Below are 26,972 nucleotides of genomic sequence, written 5' to 3'. Positions count from 1 at the left end.
AAGTGCTATTGCTGTTGCTACCACTTTGATGGGAAGGTAACAGTGTTCTATATGCTAGGTGTATAGTCATGCTGACCACATGACCACAGAAGCATCTTCTGACAATGCTGACTCTCTTGGTTATAAAATGAGATGAGCACACTCCAGAGGTGGGTTTCAACAGGTTCTGACCAGTTCTGGAGAACCGGTAGCAGAAATTTTGAGTAGTTCGGAAAACCGTTAAATACACCTCTGACTGGCCCCACCCCCATCTATTCTCTGCCTCCCAGCTGATGAGGAGGAAATGGGGATTTTACAGTAACCTTCCCCTCGAGTGGTGAGGGAATGGAGATTTTACAGTATCCTTCCCCTGCCACACCCACCAAGCCATGCCCGCCAAAGTCATGCCACGCCCACCAAGCCACACCCACAGAACTGGTAGTAAAAAATTTGGAAACTCACCACTGGCACACCCCATTGAGTTGGACACAATGGGGGAAACTTTTATAGTTCAGCAGGGTTTTTCTTATGTTCAGTACTAAATATACAGTATACATGTTTAAGTAAATTTCATCATTCAGGGGAAGAATCTTGGTCTAGCATAATAAGAATCAGAGGCAGCATAAATCCTCAGTTTACCAAAAAATTTACAATTGGGAAACATGACTTCCCACATTGTAAAAACAAGCACCATCTGTCACTCTAAAATCTAACACAAGATGTGAATCTTGGGCTACAAGGACTTAAAATGTTTAACTTTTCTGTAGCTCCAGAATGCAGCTAGTAATTGTTCTAAATGATTTCTGTCTCCCATAAAATACATATAGTATGTAAAAATATTGTACAAAGGTGTTTTTTTTACAGTGAGTATTATAATGGCTTAATCATCAGTTCATGAGTAATTTTAAGGGTAAATATTTAATTAGATGGAGTTGCTACTTACTGCAAAATAAACAAAAAGAAGAAATTGTGTATAGAGGAGAGAAAGAAAAAAATGATGGTTATTAACAAACGAGGGATAATTGGTTATATCCTTAGACATATAGTAAGTAACATGAAATGCTAGACTCATCTGTATCCTGCATTTTTCTCTACAGAAGTACTTCATGGCTTTTTAAAAATTCTAATATTAAATAAGTTTTTAAAAATACAAATGAAGTCAGCTCTGGGATCAACCCCAAATTTAGTCATATCCCTGACAGCATCTAGCATACTGCCAGTATCTGTTGCAGAATATTTAGTGGAAAATAACGTTGCCCAGCCATTAATTGAAAAGTACTAATAAATGCTAAATTTCAAATGACGCTAGTAGCATATAAAGTCCGTCTGTGACTCATACATATTACAACATTAAACAGAAGCATCTTCTTGGAGGTGGAGAGAAACTCTTGAAATCACAGGTATAACCACAGATGCCTTAAGTATAAATTTGGGCCTAAAAACTTGCTGCCTGCTGCTATCCATTCTTTCAGCAAAAAGAACTTAAGAGTGGATAACTGGTGCATAACTGTTCAGGCAAATTCTGTCCTCCAGTGGTTCACTTCATTGGGTGTCCTTCTGCTATACAAGAGTCTAGTTTTCATCCAGGAATCTGTTTGGCCTTGCCCAATCTTTATATAAATAAGTCCATAAATAACAACTAGATGATGTTTGTGCTAGTTTTGCATTTACTATGCATTTTGCTAGTACTGGGCATTTTTAGAAGAAAACCGTTACCTCTTGAACCTTTATATAACGCTAATGTCGGATATGTTTGTCTCTATATTTATACTTGGTTTGTTTTCTTGAATTACTTTCTGTTAAATTAGTGTTTTTGTCTGATGAGACCGGTCTATCAGGGCAACCTGGTTTACCCAAATATGGGACGGAGCATACTGCTTCCACTTTTGTTGAATTGTAAATGAAATGCTGATTATTATTTTTCTGGTTTACCATAATTAAGTTTTTAGAGATATTTCTAATTAACCCCAAATATATTAATCAATTAAAATATTTAGGCTTGTATTACCCATTATCAAAAGAAATCTGAAATCCTGTGTCAGTCAGCATTTTTTTCTTTTGGCATCCAAAGATAATTGTAAAACATACCCTGCTGATTATTATTATTATTATTAGGTTTTCATTTCATTTAGAGCATAGGTTATTTGTCAAACATCTTTCATGTCATTGATTACAATTTGATTTTCTCTTCCAATTTCATCTCACGTTAGTTTTTCTTTCTTATATTCCTGAGGACAATATTTAAAAAAATCTGTTTTCAAGTAAATTCAAACCCATATTACTTTATTCAGATAACTTATACAAGAACAGGATTTCTTAAACCTTACGTTTCTTTTCAGCAAAATAGTGCTGGAGGAGCTTAGAAAAGAGATATACTGTTTGCTTCCCCCCTAAGATAAACAAAGGATGGCATTTCTAGAGTTTATAAAATAGCAGTAGTTTTTGTAAATGTGGAGTTCTTCTGTGTTCAGCAGTCAAGAACAGTTGTGCATCTGCTCAGCACAGACTTTTAGGAGACTATGAACTTTAATTGAGGAAGAATAATGAGGGTTCAGGGACCACGAGTAGTGAGTTGGTTAGTAAGGCAGGTGCCCTGCTGTCAGATCAATGGATTATTTATTTCTTTGTCATAAACAAGAAACAGTTGGTTGAGCAGAGATGCTGCATTTATATTCCAAAGACAGACTCCTTTATCCTACCTCTCCCCATGTAAATATGCAGACTTTAAAAGCTTAAAATATGTTTTTCAAACTTCTCCACTGCGCTCTGTCCTGGAGCTCATTTATAATTACTGCTGATGAATTTGTATGAATGTCTTGAATATGTGTGGCCTACTGTACATTGCACATGTTTTTATCAAAATGCGAAATTACACCATGTTGTTCCATATAGCAATGAAGTGTGCTAAGAAGAAGTGCCAAGAAATAAATAACACAATCAACAAAATCGGTTTAAAAATTCTATTTTGTCCACACACAAAAAATTAACCAATTTAATGTAAAGAGGGAAAAACAAATTAAAAGGGGAGGGAGAAAGACTCAGCCAATCTTTTTGCAGTGTGAGCTTTTTAATGATAATATTTGGGGGATGGAGTTTTTACAAATTTTACACACCACTGAAGTGGAATTTTTCTGACACTTTAATCAGAAGGAAGATGCAGATATGCTTTTCTATGTGAGTTAAACAAGTAATTTAGGGTTTAAGTAAGCTTTCTTAATCTTGGAAAGGGGGACACAGGATGTTGGTGGCTATCTTTTATAAACCTGACCTGAGTCTAAACAGGTTTAGGTCACCATGCTCTCTTCTAATGTGTATTCATTAGCAAAGCAAACAAAGAGAACTTGTGTGAGAGATTCAGGAATAAGCTTTGAATCCACACTAATGAGTTACATTAGTCTTCTGTAAATGAATTTCATTCAGGAATATATGGATGCCTAAATCCATGTAGGTCAGATGTCAAGGTATTAAATTGCTAGTAATGGGATGTAGGCCAAGAAAAATCTGACTCTATTTTCCAGGGAGGTTAATAAGCTTTGTAAATGACCATTCCAAAGAATTTATTCACAAGTTTTGCTTTCTGGACATAGCCAAATATATCAAGCTCAAAAAATATACAGTAAAAAGGCATTCGTTTGGTCAGCTTTAGTAATAAATAATTGGGTTGTGTCCAGCACTGGGATTTTATAGCCACAGTAGCGGAATGGGAAGCAGTAATTTGCAGCAATTCATCCTTTTTGTAGGTCATCCCAACTCTGTTTCAGCACCTCCCCAATTTTCTGGCTTACAAGAGACTGTGAGGATGCCTACAAAGAGAGAAGAAAAGTCCACTGCTTTGGTTCTGACAAATGTTTCCCATCAACAGAGTGGCTGTGATTGGATTCGATGGCTGTGCAAAGCATTCAAGTGGGTGCTAACTTGAATGAAGCACTGCTCTTCAAATCATTAAAGCAGCTAGATCTGTTGCCTTGAAATGTGTCTCAGGATATACTGGCCTGGCCGTTCATTTCAGAGTAACAAATATCAGAAGATGCCTGGTAGAGAGGGGAGGGGAGGGGAGGGGGGGAAGAGAGGAGATTTTCCAACTGTGATTAGGCAAACAAGGAATGCACACAAGATGCAGAAGCTCTCAATATACAGTTTGACATTGCAATTTTTATTATAGAATCTCTGCTATTTGAAGCTGTAACATTTCAAATAGCAAAGATTCTAGTACCAGTAATGTTAAAAATGAGAATGATGATATAGTTCATTCTTACGATACAAAATGATTCATATAACCTACTGTGAAACACTTTGAACACTTATAACAAGATTCATGGGTGTTATTGTTTTTGTCGTGCTCAGCTGTGTGTAAATTAAACTGGGATTTACAATCCTGATTTCTAATCAATTAATTACAATCGTATCCTATGAGTATAGAATTGTGACCATAGAAGCGGTAAGTAAAATCTTCTTCTATGAGAGAAAGACTTTTTTTACCCAGGGAATGCTGTTTAAAATTGAGGCTTAGGATAAAACATATTTTGCTTTTATTTTAAAAATGACATCACATGTGAACAGTAAATGTTTTTTAAAAGGTTGAAATTAATTAAGAGGCCACAACCAAAGTAGAACCAACATTCTTTAAACTGGGAAATATCATCGGATTGATTATTTTGGGTTCTGACTATATGATTACAGCACTATTTCTCAACCTTAGCAACTTTTAAGATGGATGGACTTCAAATCCCAGCTGCCTGAGAAATTCTGAGAGTTGAAGTCAATACTACTTATACTTGCAAAGGTTGAGCAACATTGTACTAGAGCAGCGGTCACCAACTGGTAGTCCATGGACCACTGGTGGTCCGCGAGAAAATTTTGGTGGTCTGTAGAAAAATTATTTGCATTTTTTTTATATTGCGCTAAATCAGGGGTCTTCAAACTATGGCCCCTGGGATGGATATGTGCAATGAATGTTTGAGTTGCTGCAGAGAATCTTCCCTTTTGGGGTCTTTTTCTGTGGGTTGGAGGGGGGCAGAAATTCTGACTTGGGGTCTGCTTAGCCTCCTGGTGCCAGGATTTGGGTGAAGGCTGGAGGGAAGTGCCGCTGGTGACGAAGAGCTGGAGGGCCTTGTTTCAGTGGAACTGCATCATGGCCTGGTACTGGCTGACCATCTCAGCCCGCTGAGCCTCCAGGCACCTGTACCTGGCTTTGCACTCCCGCAGGTATTCCCTCTGCTTGGAAAGCGTATGCTCCTAGTCCTCAGTGTGGTGCTTCTATTGAGCCTCATTCTCGGTCAGATCCAATTTGAACTGAACTGTTTTGCTAGTTCTCTTTCTCATGGTGGCTGCTTTGCTCCAACAACTGCTGGGAGGGGAGGGGGGAGTAGAGGCCGGCTAGCACCCCTCAATGTGAGTGAATCGAGTTGGTCACACCAACTCAATCACTTGACCACCTAGCCACGCCCACCCAGCCGGTCATTAGGCAGATCATATTAGTGATCTGCAGGATTTAAAATTATGAATTTAGTGGTCCCTGAGGTCCGAAAGGTTGGTGACCCCGGACTAGAGAATTGGATCTCAGGTTGTGTAGAGCCATTAAAATCAAATACAATTTAGTTGTCTAAAGTAAATTTCATTGTTTTCACTTACTTGATTCTATATCTGGTCCCAATGTAACAGATTTTATTAAATTATTTATTTTTTAAATTTATTTTGTTTAAAAAAATGTATATGGATGCCCAACTCACTCTTAGTTACTTTATACAGATAAAATGCCAATATAAAAACAATAAAAAAACAATAATCCCCCACTCCCTGGCGACAATAATCAGATGGGATAATAATAATAATCTTGATGGGATCTCTTCCATTCTGAGTTTATACCAGGCCTGCTGACAAAAACCAGGTCTTCAGTGCCTTGCGAAAGAGTATCAAAATGGAGGCCAATCTTCATGGAGATGATGTTCCAGAGAGAGGGAGTAGTGGTGAAATCCAAATTTTTTTACTACCGGTTCTGTGGGCGGGGCGTGGTGTGGGGAAGGATACTGCAAAATCTCTATTCCCTCCCCATTCCTGGGGGAAGGATATTGCAAAATCCCCATTTCCACCCCAGAGCCAGCCAGAGGTGGTATTTGCCGGTTCTCCAAACTACTCAAAATTTCCACTACTGGTTCTCCAGAACCTGTCAGAATCTGCTGGATTTCATGCCTGGGAGGGAGCCACCACGCAGAAGGACCTTCCTCTTTTAAATTAACTTATGGAATCTCATCAAGTTCTTGTGGAACACAATTTGAAAAAACCTGGTAGGGATTATATACATCCTGGATTTAAACAGATGAACTTGTTACAAGCCCAGAAATTATATCTTAAATCTGTCTTTGATCACCCTTAGAAGAATTTTACTCATAAATAAATTTACAATAGTGTATTTAAGCAACTATATTATTTATAAAATAATGATGTACAAATTGTTTTTAAACGCTGATGATTTCATTTTCTTCAATCTTCTTAAATCATTTGAAGGATTTTTAACAGTATCAGTCTTAAGATTCTAGAATTTGATTTATCACGGTGAGGTACATTATTCATGTTTTGATTTTAAGTATCCACTAGACACATTCTACTCTGTTCCTATAACAATTCCAATGTTATTTCTATTAGGGACAAGCCAGAAGAAGCTTCACTTTTTCTTGGAAAAATATCAGAACTGTTGTCAATACCATATTACAAATAATTATCATGTCTTGTTTTTAATTCTGTGAGAGAGCACAATGTTCAGAAGCTCAGTATTTCATTTTGGGCATACTTTTGCATACTGTATATTTTTGGGAGAAAAATAAACTAGATAAGTGATCTATGTTTCTAAATAAATTGAAACCAGAATTGGAATGTTAAAAAAAACAGTTACAGCTTTCTTGATAGACAGCATTAGTTACAACACAAGAATTAAACCAGGTTCTAGTGATGTATTATTCATAAGACGTTTTCCGTAGCCAAATATATTAGAGTATATATTTATACCAACAAATTAATATTTTATAGCTAATTGAAATTGTTCTTCCTGTAAAGATTAAGCTTCTTCCCCACCACCAGTGTACTTCAGTCATTAAAATAACACTTTTAATGCCTTGTAGGAAATGATGTCTCACATTAATGCAAGACTATATTAAAGCACTCAAATGACCAGTTCTTTTGTAATGTATTCTATACGATCAGACATTAGGTCAAAGCTGGGCAGTGCGTATGAAGTGCTATCAAGAGGAAACTAATTAAAATATATTCTCTATAGAACTTTACAAAAAAAGGAAGCCAATAATCATCAGAAGGTAGAGTCTCAAAATGACATTTCTAAAAAGACTGCGCTGAGCTTTATTATGTTTATAAGAACACTTTTTTTGTGAATAATGTCTGAAATACATGGTAGAAAATCCTTGGGTTGTCAAGGATCTTACACAACACTTGAATATTTTTAATAACCTGACATTAATTTTATTTCAGACATTTTATGATTTTAGTTTTCCACCATGAAACAAATATCTTTCCAAAGATGAACTCCGAAAGAAATTATCAAAATCTAATTTTTTAAAGAAAATTTCACATTCCATAATGAGTTAAGGTCATGTTATGCCTATTTAAGAGTACCTTTTGCGTATAAAGAAGCAGTTTCAATTTTTATTCCAAACTACTTCTTACATAGAACTTTTTTATTTTTGGTCTGTTCATCAAAATAAATGGAATGCACAAGCTAGAAATTTTACAGTGACGAAACACAGTAGTGATTTTCTTCTAACACTCACCTTTGGATGGGATAAGAAGATTATATTCTAAATTGCAAAAAAGTTTCATAGTTTGAAGTTGATGTTAAAATTGCTTGCTCCCAATTGAGACCTGATGAAGTTAGTTGTCTCTCAGTTGATTCTGAAAAATGATTTCAATTAATTTTAACAGTATAAAGGAACATTGAGAGTGAGCTAGTTTATCCATGACCATCTTATTTATATTCCAGGATTAAGATTTAGAATGGGTTCCATTAATATTTAGAAATCCTAAGTAGGTTTCCGTTATCTCTGAGACTGCAGTAAAAATGCTACCAAAGAATTAGGTGATTTTTCTGCAATAAAAGATCATCTATATCAGGGGTCTCCAACCTTGGCAACTTTAAGACTTATGGACTTCAGCTCCCAAAGTTCCCCAGCCAGCTTTGTGGTAAATATAGTTTGACTAATCCTAGAAAGTATCTATTTTGCGTAGATCAATACCCATTGCTTTCTGACATTGTTTTTCAATTCCAGTGACCTGTCTAAACTGATGCTGTGGTTCGTTTGATTACTTACATTTTGATTTAGGTTCCGCACCCCCCCCAACCTCTCCATTTGTCCTTCTCCAAGTTATCCTGCTATCTTACTTACCTCTCTGTCATATCCTATGAAATATGAAGTGTATATCACTATTTAAAGTAAATTATCTCGTAGGATGTTCAGCAAAGGGAAACCAAACTGAATCTTAAAACCTCTTGCCATGGGTTTTATGCAGCAGTTGGAACTGGCAGTTTTGCAGAAAGAGATGTGTGCTGTTGTGCTTTGTTTGATCAAGTGCTAAACTCGTGTGATCAATAGAGAGACAGATGTCGGGTGCAGATGGCGATGCTGTGATATACCTGGGGCAGAATGGGCCTGCCAGAATGACAGAATGGGAACAAGGAAGAACAGCAATGCAACAGAATGTGACAAATGAAATTAGGGTTGTAACTAGTTGACAATTTACAACTAATACAAAGTGACAGAGTTTTTCAGCGTAAAACCCACTTTGTGGTAGAAATTCCCTGAGTAACAAACGAAACTTTTAAAGATAAAACTATATGAATGTGGAATAAAAAAAACACACCTGTGAATTCTAGTTTCACCTTATTTTTAACTTGTTTCCATGATGCTTGGAAGAGAAGAGAAAAGTGGAAAACCCAAATAAGGGCAGATATATGAGCATTCACAACACAGATCTGAAATGAGTTAATCGTCATTGGCTAACCAAGCTCATAAATGGAAAAAATATTTCCATTCTGATTATTAAGAATACACAAATATTAAAGTCTTAAATGTCTGATGTTAATGGACTTTCAAATTTGTCAGCTGAATGGTATTATCAGAAAAAATAATTGAAATTTATTTCATATTTTCTTGCTTAAAATCTGGAAGTTATAAACTTGGATGCTTGTTGTGTTGCATGCCGCAAAAACTCAGAATGATCATTTGGATTTATAACATTTGTTTTAAAGGTTAAAATCTCTTTTTGTTTAGGTTTTTTCTCCCGGTTTCATAGAATTCATTGAACTGATATTAAAATGAATGTTAATACATTCAAAGTAAATCATACCCAGATGCTCAAAAGTGCTTCTCCAGTTTGTCTTGTTTCCAATCATGTCACTAAAGCAGTGCTTCAAACGTATTAAAATCCAACATGTGAAATTTATCTTTATGACTGAAAATCTACAGATAAAATCATTTACTGCACAATTTAGTGCATTGTTTTGGGGAAAGAGACATAGATATTTTTACCTTGTTTAAAAAAAGATTAATTAGGACCTTTCTTGGGCTATATTTTCCCCAGGACTGAGATGAAGGATCTTGGTGACTTCAGCAATTTAAAGACACATAAATCTTCTCTCTTTTTTTATAAGGAAAGGCGATACTGGACTATCAGATGATTGTTGAAAAAAAAATCAGATGAAGTCTGGTAGCATCTTTTCTGATTAACAAGGGACAGTCAATTCAATGCCTTCAGGAGAATTCTGGATCTACATCTAATTTGATTTATAGATTTAAACCGAACCTTTAATTCTGTGCTCAGGCAGTATATATAATGGTTCTTCCTTTTCTTTTTCCTCACAATAACATCCATGTTAAATAGATTGGGCTAAGAGTGAGCGACTGGTTGAAAGTTACCCATTGAACTTTGGTGTCTTGTTTCCTTATCCAACATTTTAACAAACAGACCACATTGACTTTTCTAAACCACAAACTTCAATAACTACTTGTTATTGGCCATGGTGGAAGCTGATGAGAAGACTCAGAAGGCTCCTGTCTCTTTTTAAAAAAATTATTTACAATCTTTACAGCAATAATACTCATACATACATACGTATATAACAATTACATTCCTTATTTTTCCTGTACAATGTATATAGTAAAAGGCTCCTGTCTCATTTAACATTGATGAACAAGTATTTAAGTTTCCACTAGGTGAAGATTCTGTACCAATTGGAAACAGATGTAGACCTTTGTGTTTCCATGAGAATGGCAGCAATAAAATGTGGGTGATGAGATAACTTGGGACAGGACAGAGATTTTTGTTTTGTCCTCTCAGGAGTTCAAGATGGCTATAATGAAGACAGCTATAATGGATCATCTCACTGCTTCTATCTGAGAAAACAAAAATTTAACTGAGGATTAGGGAAGAACAGAGACAAATTATGATGGGGCCTAAAATGATAAGGGAAATTTCAGAAGCAATTGAAAAGAATAAAATAGGAAAAGAACCTGGGCTGGATGGCTCTATCAAATCTGTAAAGTTTTAAGGATGAGCTTTTTCGACCATTATATCAAAGATACAATAAATTCTATATTATAAGGTGGAAAAATGCCAGAAACGTGGAGCCTAATATAATGCTAATACCTAAAAAAGGACAAAACTTGACTTTAGCAAGGTATTAGTCTAATATCATTGTTGAATAACAACTATTTAGAATGATTTTAATGGAAATATATAAAATCATTTTACGAGATTTTATTTATTCGGATCAATGTGGTTTTTATCTAAAAGATCACTGAAAAATAATGTTAGAATTCTGCTGGATATTTTAGAATATTTGGAACAATGTAATGAAAACATGCCTCATTAATCTTTTTAGGGTTTTGACAATTTAAACTAGACTTTTTTGTTTAAGATTTTGGAATATGACTTACGAAATGGGAAACATTTACAAATCAATGGGAAAATCAATTTATACTTAGGAGATGGCACAAATAATTAATGATCAATTAGCAAAATCATGTGAGATTTAAAAAAGGAACATGACAAAGTTGCCCACTATCACCCCTTTATCTATTTGATTTCTTGAAATATTGAGTTGAGATTTTTTTTTAAAAATGGTGAATGGATCATAGTTGTAAAGATTTTAAAAGAGTCCTATCAGTGAAAAGCTTTTGCAGATGATTTGGTTTTGGCAAACCCCGTAAAGGAAAATGAATTTTTAATAAATAAATTAAAAGAATTGGGAATTCTAAAAGAATTTTTAAACATCTTAGCAGGTTTCAAGATTAATAAACAGAAGACATAGATGTTAACAAAAAATATAAAAACGCAAGATCAAAGAAACTTGATGAATAATATAGATTTTAAGATTGAGAAAAAAAGTACATGTGAGTATAACTATGACAAATATGAATTGTGTGTTATTTCAAAATAATTATTTTAAACATGCTTAAAGATATGTCAAAGATTGGAGAAATTATAATTATCATTGGGTAGAATTTCTGTGATTAACAAGAATGTTAGAATGCTATTTCTGTTCCAGACAATGCCTGTTTTGACAGTGAGACACCATTTAAACAAAGGCAGAATGACATACTTAAATTTGTATGAAAACAGAAAAAAATATGAGTTAAATATAAGGTTCTACAAGATATGAAGGAAAGAAAAGGATTCGGACTGCCAGATTTGAAACTATATTTTACTGTCTGTTGCTTAGTTTGGATGAAAGAGTTGGTCTTGTTAAGGAAAGAAGGATTTCAAAGGTCGTGATCTGAGACTTAGATGACATGGAAATTTATAGTAGGATAAAGCTAAGATGAATGAAGACTTTAAAAATCATTATATTTGATGCGTTACACTTAAAAACTGAAATAGATACACATTTAGGTTCTGCCTAAAACTTATGTTTGTGACATTCAGTGCAACAAATATTTTATAGACAAGAAATAATAAATACCGTAAATATGAATGATTAACTTTACTGATGTACTAATTTTTTCTCTAGAGGATTTTAAATTGAAATCAAGGGGAGATCTAATAACACAACAATATCCATGTGAATTGTAATTTGTACAATTATCAGAAAAAGTTTAAAATGGAAAAAAATATGGTTTTGAACAAAGACTGTTTTTGAAATAAAATAATGTACTAAAAATGATCTTGTTATTACTAAAATATATTACGTTTTATTGAAATACAAAGATAGACAAAGAACAATGGAAAGAATGATAAAATGGGCTAAAAACTTTGGGTATAATGTACACATGAATCAATGGGAAAATATGTGGTTGAAAGGCTTGACATCCACTTTATGTTTTAGCCTTAAAAGAATTGTTATAAAATGATGTCTTGCTAGTGTTTGAAACCAGAGAAATTTTCTAGAATATATAAAGAAACCTTAAATAATCACAATATATACAGTAGCACAATAGTCAGTATAACTGTACAATAGAAAATACTTGTTTTGATAGCATCACCTCCAGATGGATTTGTAACTGGTTGATAAACTGCACTCAACATGTAGTCCTTAACGGAACTACATCTACATGGAGGGAAGTAAGTAGTAGGGTACCCCAAAGCTCCATTTTAGGCTGAGTACTCTTCAACATCTTCATAAATGATTTAGATGATGAAATAAAAGGGAACTCATCAAATCTGCAGATGACACTCCAGATGGATCTTGACAGACTTGAACACTGGGCCCTATCTAACAAAATGAAATTTAATATAGAGAAAAGTATGGTTTTACACTTAGGAAAGAAAACTCAAGTGTACAGGTACATATTTTTTTTATTTCATTTTGTCACAACAGTATACACAAACATTGACACAGAACAACAACACATCATAAAAGAAAAATATATATATAAGCAAAAATATGCAACAACTATGTTAATTTGATATAATGAAGGGAACAATAGGACAGGAACGGTAGGCACTTTTGTGCTCTTATGCACATCCTTATTAGGTGAAACCTGGCTCAATAGCAGTAACTGTGAGAGAGATTTTGGAGTCCTAGTGGACAATCACTTAAATATGAGTCAAAATGTGCAGTGGCAGCCAAAAAAGCCAACACAATCCTAGATTGTGTTAATAACAGGGATAGAATCAAGATCAAGGGAAATATTATTACTGTTTTATAAAGCCTTAGTAAGACCATGTTTAGAATACTGCATCCAGTTTTGGTCACCATATTATTAAAAAGATGCAGAGACTCTGGAAAGAATGCAGAGAAAGATGATTAGAGGGCTGAAATATATGAAGTATGGTTGCAGGAATTGTTTAGTCAAACAAGTAAAAAGAAGGACTAGGGGTAATATGATAGCAGTGTTCCAATATTTGAGGGCAGTGGTGAAGTTTAAAAATTTTCCCTACTGGTTCTATGGGGGTGGCTTGGTGGTGGTGGTTCCTGTGACTGGCCAACTTGATGTCACATGACCCCCCCACCAAGCCACGCCCACAGAACCCAGTAGGAAAAAATAATAATTTCTATTTTCTATTCTGCCTGTTTTCCCCTGTCACAAGATGCCTGCAGCTGCCGCCTCTTTTTTTCGGTGCACCTGGAGGCGCTTCTTGTGCTAAAAGACACTTTTTGCTTCTTGTAGTGAAACTTACCGGAGCTGTACTCCCCTTCTTAAATGCACCACTGCCATCACCTCCCTGTTCCATGTGCCAACTGCGCATGCATACACAGTTGCCTGCTGCCGCTGATGAATGATGAATGAGTAAAGAAACGGTGTGCACATGCACGGCCAGCGCTTGGAACAGGGTAGCAATGGCGGCACATTTAAGAAGGGGACCATGGCTCCGGTACATTTCATTACAAGAAGCCTGCAGCTGCTGCATCTTTTGGCACAAGAAGCGCCTCCAGGCGCACCGAAAAAAGAGGCTGCAGCTGCAAGCATCTCATGACAAAGGGGCGAGATGTGGGCTGATGGGGAGCCCAACAGCAATGGCTCAGCCCTGACTTGCCTTCCCTGGCAGCCATCCATGGGAGGAAGGAAGGACATGAAGGGAGAGCAGGCAGAGGCAGCAGCTCCGGGTCAAGGCCAGACCCAGGTAATGGTGCATTCCCTGACCTGGTCGAGATGGGCAGCGAGCAAGCAACGGCTCTAGGGCAAGGCCGGAGCCAGGGAATGATGCTTTCCCCGATCCAGTCGAGGTGGGCAGCAGCTCCGGGGCCTAAGGGAATCTCATGTCCCTGGGCCCCCGACCCAAGGCGAAAGGCGAGCAGGCGGCATGCATTGCTTACCTTTAGTGCAGGCAACTGGCAAGGCAAGTAGCTGGGGAACTTATATAGGGCCGGGGTGGGTGGCTTGGCCGAGCGGCCGGAAACGGTGAGCAGGCGAGTGGACAGGGATGGATTGAACCGATGGCAATCATCACTATCAGTTCCTCCGAACCAGTAGGATTTCACCCATTTGAGGGGCTGCCACAAAGAAATGGGGGTCAACCTATTTTCCAAACCACCAGAAGGTAAAACAAGAAATAATGGATGAAAATTATAATCAAGGAGAGCAGCAACCTAGATCTAAGGAGAAATTTCATAACAGAACAGTTAACCAGTGGGATGCCTTCAGTGGTGGGTCTGTCCAGTTCTTGCGAACTGGTAGTAAAAGCAGTGGGAGGCTCCGTTCACTTGCCCGGACTTCATAATAGATGATCTGCGCATGCACAGAACCGCACGCACTCCCGTTGCAAACCGGTAATAAAGGTAAGTAGAACCCACCCCTGGATGCCTTCAGAAGTTATGGGTGCTTCATCACTTGAGGCTTTTAATAACAGTCTGAACATCCACTTGTCTGGAATGGTATTTATTTATTTATTTATTTATTATTCAAACTTATATACCGCCCTATCTCCCAAAGGACTCAGGGCGGTTTACAGGCATATAAAAACATCAATATACAAATTAAAATAATCATTAAAAAACTTATTATAATGCCCAATTATTAAAAAACAGAAATATAAATATTAAAATCAATTTAAAACCCCTCTCAATTTAAAATCTAAGCCAGTCCTGCACAGATGAATAAATGTGTCTTGAGCTCGCGACGGAAGGTTCGAAGATCCGGAAGTTGACGGAGTCCTGGGGGGAGTTCGTTCCAGAGGGCGGGAGCCCCACAGAGAAGCCCCTTCCCCTGGGCGTCGCCAGACGACACTGCCTAGCTGACGGCACCCTGAGGAGTCCCTCTCTGTGAGAGCGCACGGGTCGGTGAGAGGTATCTGGTCGCAGTAGGCGGTCCCGTAGATAACCCGGCCCTATGCCATGGGGCGCTTTAAAGGTGGTCACCTAAACCTTGATGCGCACCGGAAGGCCACAGGTAGCCAGTGCAGCCGGCGCAGGATGGGTGTTATGCGGGAGCCACGAGGGGCTCCATCTATCACCCGCGCAGCCGCATTCTGGACTAACTGTAGCCTCCGGATGCCCTTCAAGGGAAGCCCCATGTAGAGAGCGTTGCAGTAATCCAGGCGAGACGTCACGAGAGCGTGAGTGACCGTGCATAGGGCCTCCCGGTCCAGAAAGGGGCGCAACTGGCGTACCAGGCGAACCTGGTAGAACGCTCTCCTGGAGACGGCCGTCAAATGATCTTCTAGAGACAGCCGTTCATCCAGGAGGACGCCTAAGTTGCGCACCCTCTCCATCGGGGCCAATGACTCGCCACCGATGGTCAGCCGCGGATTTAGCTGACTGTACCGGGACGCCGGCATCCACAGCCACTGGTATAGGTATAGGATGGTATAGGGTCTCCTGCTTGAGCAGGGGGCCAGATTAGACTAGATCCCTTCCCACTCTGTTATTTTATTAAAGAATACTTGCATGCAACATTGCAAATATAAAAGGGGTTGGGATTTGTGTCATAGTGTCACAATACGTGTTATTTTACCCCTTCTCCACATATTCCCATAAGCAGGGAAATACACACCCTTCTTTACTCCCTTTTCATCCAATGTTGTCTTGTAAGGCATCTACTAGAAGACAAAGATGATTTGAGAAAGGAAGAGACCTAGCAGGCAAGTTTCTTTAAAGTAGGCTGAAAAGATTGAAAATAAAATGATAACTGTGAGACCTTTTAAAATATATAGGGAATTATGTACACAATTTTACTTAAATTTACAGAAATTACCCACAAATATTAATATTTTTGTACAAAATACAGGCTTATTCAAAGAAATATGATTAATCTTCATTTACTGTTCTTAGCTTTTCTGGATATTTCTGGTAGCACATGTGGTGCTTCTGGAAGATGGAACAGTTCAGGAGTTAATCAAGTAAAACACTTCCTTGTTAATATTAAATTTTATTTCTGTTGGTTCATAAAGAGCACATATTTATAGTGGATAATATGATTACATCCAAAGACAACAATCCTATTCCTTACAGATTAATTCTGAGGAGAGAAAGGAAAGGAAAGAAAGGAAAGGAAAGGAAAGGAAAGGAAAGGAAAGGAAAGGAAAGGAAAGGAATTTTTATTATGCAAGGCCTAAATGTTATTCCTACATCATGGCTTACAGTATTTTTGAAACTAATTTAATTTTGTCCAGTATTGTTGTCTTGCATACTAAAACTATTTTGTTTAAAATGCATATGAATCACAAAAGGCAAACTATATTCTCAATTTTTTTTACTGTTTCCTCTAATTTAAAGGATTTTTATTGAACATTTATTATTATCATTCATTTAAACAAGGGCTATTTCAGATCTTTCTTGGTTTAAGGCAGAGGTCCCCAAACTTGGCAGCTTTAAAACTTGTGGACTTCAATTCCCAGAATTCTCCAGCCAGCTATACTGACTGGAGAATTCTGGGAGTTTATTTATTTATTTATTTATTTATTTGATTTCTATACCGCCCTTCTCCCGAAGGACTCAGGGCGGTGTACAGGCAAGAATAAAACAGACGGTACAATATACAGATTTAAAATGCAGTTAAAAAACTTATTTTAAAATTGGCCTGAGAAGTAAAATATATAATAAGCTAAAAAACCCCATTTAAAATTAATTTCTAAGAATTTAAAAATTTGTTAAAATCAATTTAAGCCAGCCCGAATAAAAGATGTGTCTTCAGTTCGCGACGGAATGTCCGAAGGTCAGGTATTTGGCGTAAACCCAGGGAAGTTCGTTCCAGAGGTGGGAGCCCCACAGAAGGACCTTCCCCTGGGGGCCGCCAGCCGACATTGCTTGGCGGACGGCACCCTGAGAAGTCCCTCTCTGTGAGAGCGTACGGGTCGGTGGGAGGCATGTGGTAACAGCAGGTGGTCCCGTAAGTACCCAGGCCCTAAGCCATGGAGCGCTTTAAAGGTAGTAACCAACACCTTAAAGTGCACTCAAAAGGCCACAGGTAGCCAGTGCAGTCTGCGCAGGAGCGGTGTTATATGGGAGCTATGCTAGTTGAAGTCCACAAGTCTTAAAGCTGTCAAGTTTGAGGACCCTTGGTTTAAGGCATTTGCCTTTATTTTGGCACACTGAGATACAGATGGTAGCTAAATCAACTATCTTGGACATATTTGCTGGAGAGGCATATGCCTTTAGGCAAGACAGGTGTTTTCTTCTCCCTTTCGTTCACCTTCCTTTACAGCTCCTTTCCTTTTGAAAAAGATTGGTTTATATTTTTGAGAACCTCCATCTGAATTGTAGCTCTAAGTTATGATCCTTATTGCTGGACATTCTTTATTTACCTCTATCATAGTCCGCATTCTTGGGTGTTGCATCATTAAAAAACATACTTCAGAGAAGGGTTGACATGTTTTCTCAAAACAGCTTTTGTTCTGCTTCAAGTTCTACACTAGCTACAGTCTACACTAGCTACAGTGCCAAAAAAAAGGTCTGACCAATTGTTTTTAGATTGATGACAAAAGGAAAAAATAGCTTCTATTACATGAACAGTTTTGCATAGTTATTTTCATCTGAAAAACAATACAGCTTCACGTTTTTAACTATCTGCCTATTTTTCACCTCCGTGCCATATACTATTGTTTCAGCAAAGCCCTTACAATTAGCCAAATTAATAATTGATTATATGATCTTAACAAGACACAAAATTATGAAAGGCATAGTAGCCTAGAAGTGAAGTTGCTCGCCTTCCACTCAGAAGGTCGAGAGTTCAATCCTAGGCTGCAGCAGATGTTTCTCTATCAGAGCGCAAAAAGAAAATATCTGCTGTGAACTCTGCATTGGCCTCAGGAAAGACATCCAGGCAGTAAACGCTCAGCTCCATTCAGTTGCCCCAACTCCACCCCAATAAAAGGGATTACAGGGTTGTAAAAAGAAAAAAAAAACAAGACACAAAATTACAGTGATAGAATTGATAGGGTTCAAAATCAAAACCTGGCTCACATCTATTACTAATTTATTTATCATACTGAATGTTTGAAATAAATTTGTGACTAGAGGTGACTTATTCATAATAGGATAAGTGTGCTTTCCTGTTGAGATATATGTTACATAAAACTATAATAATTTTGAATTCTTTGTAGTGCATAATCATATAAATGCAAAGGGTCATGTTCTTACTGTAAGCACTAAAATAGAAGAACTGTATGCTTGCACTTTCTTTGCTTAAGTTGAACATTACACACTCATAACTCACAGATGAGACAGGGAAGAGGGATGGCAAGTAGTTGCATAAATATTGTACACTACAATGAAGTAATGCAACAACTATGTTTGTGAAGGAGCCAAGTTAACACAAGAGTTCTCACATGTAATTGAAATCATATAAATGTCTTTCAAAATAGTGCAGACTGTGAAGGAAGAGAAAATATGGAAGATCCGTATATTCTATTACATGAAACCTAGTACACTACATTATGATTTAATGTCACGTCAAGAAAACATAAAGACAATTCATTAAATCAAGAGCATGTTTTCAATTCAAAAGTTGGCTCTAACAACGATAATCTCATTTGCAATCTCCACATTTAATAGGATGCACTTCATATGGAAATAAAATGTCTACAAATGACACTGTAGATGTTAATAGTTTTTTTTTGCAATTCTTTGACAAAAACAGGTGAAAAGATCGTGCATATTAAGAAGCAGGTGTACATTTACCTAGTTTTACCTTATTTAAAAATGTGGTACCCTTAGACAAATTTTCTCCAGCTTGATTTAAAATTGTGTCCATAATTTTAATCCATAATCCTCGCAATCTGGGCGTCCTCCTGGATGCACGGCTGTCTTTAGAAGATCATATGACGGCCGTCGCCAGGGGAGCTTTTCATCAGGTTCGCCTGATACGCCAGTTACGCCCCTTTCTGGATCGGGCTTCCTTATGCACGGTCGCTCATTTATTTATTTATTTATTTATTTAATCGCATTTTTATACCGCCCTATCTCCCAAAGGACTCAGGGCGGTTTACAGCCTAATAAAACATACATATAAATACAAAATAAAACACCAATTTAAATGAGGCCAAATATTAAAACTACAATAAGATAATAAAACCCCGTTAAAACCAGATTTAAAATTTAAAATTCTTGTCCAGTCCTGCGCAGATAAATAGATGTGTCTTAAGCTCGCAGCGAAAGGTTCGAAGGTCAGGAAGTTGGTGAAGTCCTGGGGGAAGTTCGTTCCACAGGGTGAGAGCCCCCACAGAAAAGGCCCTTCCCCTGGGCGTCGCCAGCTGGCACTGCCTGGCTGACGGCACCCTGAGGAGTCCCTCCCTGTGAGAGCGCACGGGTCGGTGGGAGGCAAATCGGTGGCAGCAGACGGTCCCGTAAGTAACCCGGCCCAATGCCATGGAGCGCTTTGAAGATAGTTACCAAAACCTTGAAGCGCACCCGAAAGGCCACAGGTAGCCAGTGCAGTCTGCGCAGGAGAGGTGTCACATGGGAGCCACGAGGGGCTCCCTCTATCACCCGCTCATGCCCTTGTTACATCCCGCCTGGACTACTGTAATGCTCTCTACATGGGGCTCCCCTTGAAGGGTACCCGTAGACTCCAACTGGTCCAGAATGCGGCTGCGCGGGTGATAGAGGGAGCACCTGGTGGCTCTCGTGTAACACCCCTCCTGCGTAATCTGCACTGGCTCCCGGTGGTCTTCCAGGTTCACTTCAAGGTACTTGTTATCACCTTTAAAGCGCTCCATGGCTTAGGGCCGGGATATTTACGGGACCACCTACTGCCACCATTAGCCTCTCACCGACCAGTGCGCTTTCACAGAGAGGGCCTCCTCCGGATACCGTCAGCTAAACAATGTCGGCTGGCGACCTCCAGGGGGAGGGCCTTCTCTGTGGGGGCTCCTACCCTCTGGAACGAGCTCCCTCTGGGGCTTCGTCAACTCCCCGACTTCAGGTCCTTCCGCCGCGAGCTGAAGACGTTGCTGTTTCGAAGAGCAAGACTAGCGTGAACGTAGTTTTAAATTGGGGTTTTAAATCAGGGGTTTTAAACGGGGTTTTAAATTTGTATTTAAAAGTTTTAGGCCATCAATTGAATTAATTTTCTATTCCTTTTTGCTGTTTTATATGTATTATATGTTTTCTGTTGTTTTATTGGCTGTGAACCGCCCTGAGTCCTTCGGGAGATGGGCGGTATACAAATATAATAATAATAATAATAATAATAATAATAATAATAATAATAATAATAATAATAATAATAATAATAATAATAATAATAATAATAATAATGTAATAATAATAATAATAATAATAATTTTAAAGCATAGTTGTAGAATGGGGCAACTGGATACATATTTAGACTTCTCTTCTGCATTTTTTTAATAGCACCATACAAAAGTTACTTTCACAATAACTTGAATTAAAAATACCCATTCAGCATTTTATGTTATATTCTGAACGATAAAAGAACGTCTCCCAAACTATTTGCAATGCATCTGAGTGTGACTAGCTTGGCAAATTAACATTTTTACATCAGGGAGTGTTTAGACTGAACTCACACACTGTTTTGAGCCATAATATGATTAGCTTGATCCATCCAGTCATTTTGCTATTTATATTTCTGCTTTGCTTCAACCAGTATAAATGAACAAAAGACTAAAGATCTCACTAAGTTTTAACACAGCAAATATACCATCCTTTTAACTTTCATTTTTATGTGACAGGTATCTGTCTCAAATCCAACTGTGTGTAGTGAGATATCAGATTACCATATCTAGAGACTGGTCACTAGAAAGTCCCTAAAATTGACATTATCAAGAGGCATATCCAGGAGAAATCTTTATTCCTTTTAGAGCTTACTTTGTAGATTTTCTTTTTTTTTAAAGGAAAAGAACAAAGGAGGAATGCAAACACCTGCTCATGGAATTAACAAAATAAATGATAATTTCATGCTATTGCGATGTATAAATATGTATAGTTATTAGCTACAGATGAAGCCTAAAACATTCCATCCCCTAACAACTGCCCGAGTTGATTTGAAAGAAAAGCTGAATGTAAATTTTGTCTGGGACTTAAAAGTTACATTTGCCTTATCCTTATTCAGATTCGGCACCTATTAAGGCATAAACCAAGAAGCATTTCAAAGCAATTAAACATTGTTAATGCCCAATCATATGCTATATTGGCAAAATGAGGGCTCCCATTTCAAACACCAGCCTCCCACTGAACAATCATAAATATAAAACTATTAAATTATTTGTGTCTCGAAAGAAAAAGATAGACTATCATTATTTGAGAAAAGGTAAATCAAAAACTGAAGAAAGCATTGGATCTGTTTAGCTTCATTTTTTTGTTTCTTGCTTTTGGGCTGGATAATTTTTTTTTTCCTTTTTTATACAGTGCTAACTGTGGTAACTTTTTAAAATTCAAATGAGAAACATGGGCAGCAAAGCATGCAAAATGTTCGTTCATTGTAGCAACTACAAAAATATTGCTTTTATGCAATGAGAATACCATTGTAGAATTTTAAAAGGCAGAGAAATAAAAGGCTCAGGATTGGAGATATTTAAACAAATTCGCTAGGATATACCAGATGATTAAAATACAATCTATAATTACATTACACTGGTATCAGGTAACGATAAAAGCCTATAAATACACTGGGGTCAGAGTAAGCATAAAAAATGAAACAGTTATTTGAATAATCTGAGATCAAGTTGCAGTAATTAAAAATGAATGTATTATTCAAATCAAGGAATTAGGATACAACACTCCTTACGAAAATATTATTGTGATAGACAGAAGTAACTTAGAAATGTCTCTGATAAAAGAAATTGCAAGAGGAAATATAATGATTTCTGTTTAGTGTGGACATGATTTAACAGTTATTTCAGATCAGAATGTTTTTTTATTATTTGTCAACAGATTTTTTTTAATAACACCTTATTTCTTATTTCTGGAAACATTTTATTCTGTGGAATTCTGCTTCTGAGTGTTAATTTATTTTCTAGATTAATTCATAAAATATGAACCTCTTGTAACCGTTCAAAGGAATTAATGATATGAACGAATTCACGGTATCTTTGCGCTTCTTCTTCCGGGATGCTATATTTTAATATGGCCTGATTAAAAAGGATAAAGTGGCTAGAGTTAGACTGCTTAGAGATCCCTAGACCAAAGCAGCATAAAAATCTTCACATAAATAAAATATAGACCTTTGAAAGGGATGGTTTTTTTCCAATGCAAATAACTTCTGCTATTTAACCTTTTCCTTTCCCGGTGTGAACCAATTAAAAAAGTGAGAAAGTAATACCACTTTACCTGAAAGTAAACCTTACTGAAATTAATGAGGCTTACTGCTTATTAGAGAGCAGTGTTCTATGAAGCTGTCAAGGAAATCCATCATAGGCACTTTTTAACACAGAGATGGCTGACCTGCTGCCTTCGGGCCACATGCAGCTGTTGAACTAATTTCAGAGTCCTTTGCAAGAAAACAATTCAAATTTCAAGCAAAAGCAATCTTTCTTTTCCTTCCAGACTGTTGTGCCAAGACTGAAAATTCAGTTTCAGTAAGAGAAGGTAAGAGTGCCGAAAGTGGGGTGGGGGCAATGCCTGAAAGAGGCAGAGTAAGTTGCCCTCAATTTTGATCTCTCTTCCTCTTAACCACTTACTTGTGCCCTGCCCCCCACCTCAGTGGCATGTAAAGTAGGAATACTACCTTCGACAACAGCCACAAAATTTATCTATGCCAATATTGATGATGTAGCTCTTGGTCAAATATATCTAATATTTAGATAAATGCAAGGTCGCACCATTTATCCAAACATCTAACCTAATTACCATTCACGTCTTCTACTTTTCAGAAAAATGGAAGTATCTCATCTATCTCAAATAGAAGTATTAGTATTAGAGATACTTATGAGACTCCTTGAGATGTATGTTGTTGGAGATCTTTCTTTAGAATGAAATGAATGGTTAATATATCATTGCATTTGAAACATATTTTGTGGCTTCATTCCAAGATGGCTTTGAGCTATGATTCATGACATGATATGATGACCAGTGCTTACTGAATGAACCAAAAGAAGGATGTAATCAGGTTGACTCTTCTGCTCAACTTCATTCAGTATCATTTTTTAGCATGTGTCCAAGTGTTATCAGAGAAATTATTTCTTTCTGTTTCAAATCATATATTGCTGGATAATAATAGCCATTATTATTATTGATCATATGAGCATTATTATTATTGAGGATAGGATATGATGAAATGAGCAGGTTAAAATATTGTAAAATACAGACAGATAAAATCTTGTCTTGTAATAAACCAGATATAACTGTAGCTGAAAAGAAGAAAATGTAGATAAATGATGTGAAAATAACAGGAAGTAGAAGACTAGAAGAATTGGAGAAAATCAAAGTATCCAGATCTAAACATTGAAATCAGAATATTATGAGCCACTGTGGTGCAGTGGTTATAGTGCAGCACTGCATGCTACTTCAGTGACTGCTAGCTGCAGTTCAGCAGTTCAAATCTCACCAGGCTCAAAGTTGACTCAGCCTTCCATCCTTCCGAGGTAGGTAAAAAAACCCAAATTGTTGGGGTTAATATGCTGACTCTGTAAACCGCTTAGAGTGGGCTGTGAAGCACTGTAAAGTGGTGTAAAAGTCTAAGTGCTATTGCTATTATGACATAAACCAGCCATGGTGGCTCCAGTGGTTATTGGCACACTGTGTGTTATACCAAAAAATTTTGGACAGCACTTAGAAAATCTGCACATTGACAAAATTTCCATCTTTCAATTAAAATATGTATGGATCCACTACTTGGATCCATACATATACTACGGCAAAATTGATGACATCCTAGGTCAGTGATGGGTAACCTTTTTGCCATCGCATGCCAAAAGCAGGGGGAGCAAAGGGGGGTTGCATGCACACGTGCCCACACCCATAATTCAATGTCCCCCCCGCGCCCCGACCCTCTGCGCACCACAGGTTCCAGAGGCTTTCTTGGAGCCTGGGAAAGACAAAAACAGCCTTCCCCCCACCTTCCCCTCTGGAGGCCGGAAACGGCCCATTTCCCAACTTTCAGTGGGCCTGGAAGGCCTGAAAATCAGTTGGCTGGCCAGCGCATGCACGCTGGAGCTGAGCTAGGGCAGTGCTCGCGTGCCCACGGATATGGCTCCGTATGCCACTTGTGGCATGCCTGCCATAGGTTCACCATAACAGTCCTAGGTCTTTGGAAAGAACTCAGTGCATATGAAGACCAACATAATTAATACACTAGCATCTGTGAGTTCACATTTTTATTTGTATAATAACCATTAAACTACTTGTACAAAGTCACAATTCTGTTCCATATTATCCCTAGCTGATATAACCTTTTACATCACTAATATATGATTTTAGTGTAATTTGAAATGTTTGTGAACTTTTCCATTCTCAAGCTGTTTGTATGGTGGCTAACATAATTTTTTTAAAAAAGGACAAATTTGAGGACATACTGTTCTCCTCCGTTCTATATATCACCTGGATATTACCTATGTGATAATAAAGATAATAGAAATCACAACAAATATCAAAAATAGTTGAACATGCCAATTTCTAGACAACTATGTAGGTAATTATTTTTAGTCGAAACAGTGCAGTGGAATTGTATATCTTTGAAGAATTACATGCACCATAATTACAAGCACAGAAATGGAGTTACTTCAAATGACATCAACTTTTATTTAAAATATATACTTTTGAATCTGTTTTCTGTGATATTAAATATAAGCTTTAATTCTGAAAAAACACCAATGTAATTGTTTGCCAAATTTTCTTTGGAGAAACTGCAGTTTAGCCTTTATTGTGTTAACAACTGTTGCATTTTACAGATTTCTTGATCAGAACTAGCCAAAAAATAAATAAATTCTTACTTGGACAGGAAAGAGCCAAGTTTCCTATTATGTAAAACACTGACTGATTTCAGCTTCTTTAGAACTCAGCTACTGAGAAAGAAGCACCTCCGATTTGTTCATAGCAATTATTTTAAACTGTCAACCATTGTTTTCCTGATTAAAATCAGGACTGCAGGCACTTATAACTTCCCTCTGGGCCAAACAGCTGCTCAGTATTGGTGTGTGAGAAAGAGAGAGAAAGAGAGAGTGAGAGAGAGTATTTTTCTGCAATATAGCATGTAGTTTCTCACATGGTGAAACTAAGCATGGTTCCACAGAATTACCTTTTTTGAAGAGAGATTTTAGGATTGCTATGTATATCTGCCATTATGTTTTTACTGTTTGGTCTGTTGTCTTCATTCCTTTGTTTTTTAAGATACTTGGATTCATCAAATACACAATGCCCTGATTGGATCTATAAAATCTGAGCTTTGTTTATAAAACTTAAAAAGCATGGTTCAAGAAAATCATGGTTAAATTAGCTTAGATTGTGATCCATATATTTGGTATACTTAAAATAGGCACCTGTTTTAATTGAAATAATCAATTATGATCAGATGTCCTTTTTAACAAAGGATTGGCAGGCAAAGTAGCAAATACAGTAGGGCTTCCTGCCCCATTTGTGTTGCTTGGTATCCATGGCTAGCCAAAAGTCTAAAATATTCTGGGTCTTATTCCTGACATCTTAATGGATCTTTGCATCTCAGATCTTGTAGTTCCATATAAGATTCACCATTCATCTTTCTCCCACAAGGCAGTAAAACCTAACAGCATTACATATTTTTTTCTAGTCCCTGCAGCCACTGCTTCATTCCACCTAACAGTTGTGCTGGCCCTGCCTAATATTCATTGAACTCAATATATTTCCTTCTGATTATTGTATTATAAAACAGCTGAATCAAATTATAATTTTACAGTGGCTGGGTTTGTTTTTGGCATTCCACTTTCTTTCCGCACTCCTACCCTGTTTGAATATAATTGTTTCTGTAACTCTTGGCTACACCGAAAAAAATTAAAAAATCTTACAAGCATCCTTCTTCATGCCTGTGGAAAATGCACATTCCATTACAACTACCAGTCTTAGCTGATCCCTGATTGAAACTAATCACGGTGTTAGCAGTTTAATTAACTTGTGCTGCTGTCTTGTCCCCATATAAATAAAGAGTTCTCTTGTTAGTTGGGCTTCATTCATAAGATCACATGTCAGGAAAGGCCAGTAGTTCTACAAAAAATTCTTCAAACTCCTAAAAGGTATGTTTTTGCAATCATCTATTTCAAATCAAAATGAGAACAAAAGTGAGAAAGGGGTTGCCTTCAGGAGAAAACAAAATCATGATACCAACACTGTAATTCAAGTTTTCAGTTCAAGGCAAATTAGCATTAAAGTTTCAGCCCAGTGTATTTACTTAAAAGTTTTGCAAAATTAAATGTAAATTTAATTGGGGTATCAACCAATCAAAAATTCAAATTGTGATAATCTATATGTACATTAAGTTTAGTCTGCATACTCTTTAGCCTTCAGTTTAGACAATGCATAATAATATGTTTTGTGTGCTCCCAAATCTCTTGAGCCTAAATCATCCCTTTTTCAGTGTTTATTGACAACTAATACACCAGCTTTCCAATGCACTGGATTTTCGGATAGAGACATTAGAAAGATTTAAGGTTATTAGCATCATCTCTGGTGTTATTTTAATAGTCAC

The 26,972-nt window shown here is 37.1% G+C and overlaps 1 protein-coding gene across 1 annotated transcript in view; it reads left to right on the top strand.

The window, feature by feature from the left end:
- Positions 1–26,972, top strand: part of ZFPM2 (zinc finger protein, FOG family member 2) — a 378,775-nt gene that overhangs the window by 324,528 nt on the left and 27,275 nt on the right. Inside the window, exon 6 of the mRNA XM_058177745.1 lies at positions 22,865–22,906. Within this exon, the coding sequence (XP_058033728.1) occupies positions 22,865–22,906 (42 nt within the window). The remainder of the gene's footprint in view (positions 1–22,864; positions 22,907–26,972) is intronic.

This window comes from Ahaetulla prasina, chromosome 3 (assembly GCF_028640845.1).
Source record: "Ahaetulla prasina isolate Xishuangbanna chromosome 3, ASM2864084v1, whole genome shotgun sequence".
NCBI classification, from domain to species: Eukaryota; Metazoa; Chordata; class Lepidosauria; order Squamata; family Colubridae; genus Ahaetulla; species Ahaetulla prasina.
The sequence above is the reverse complement of the archived record's forward strand: the minus strand, read 5'-3'. Positions and strand labels throughout refer to the sequence as shown.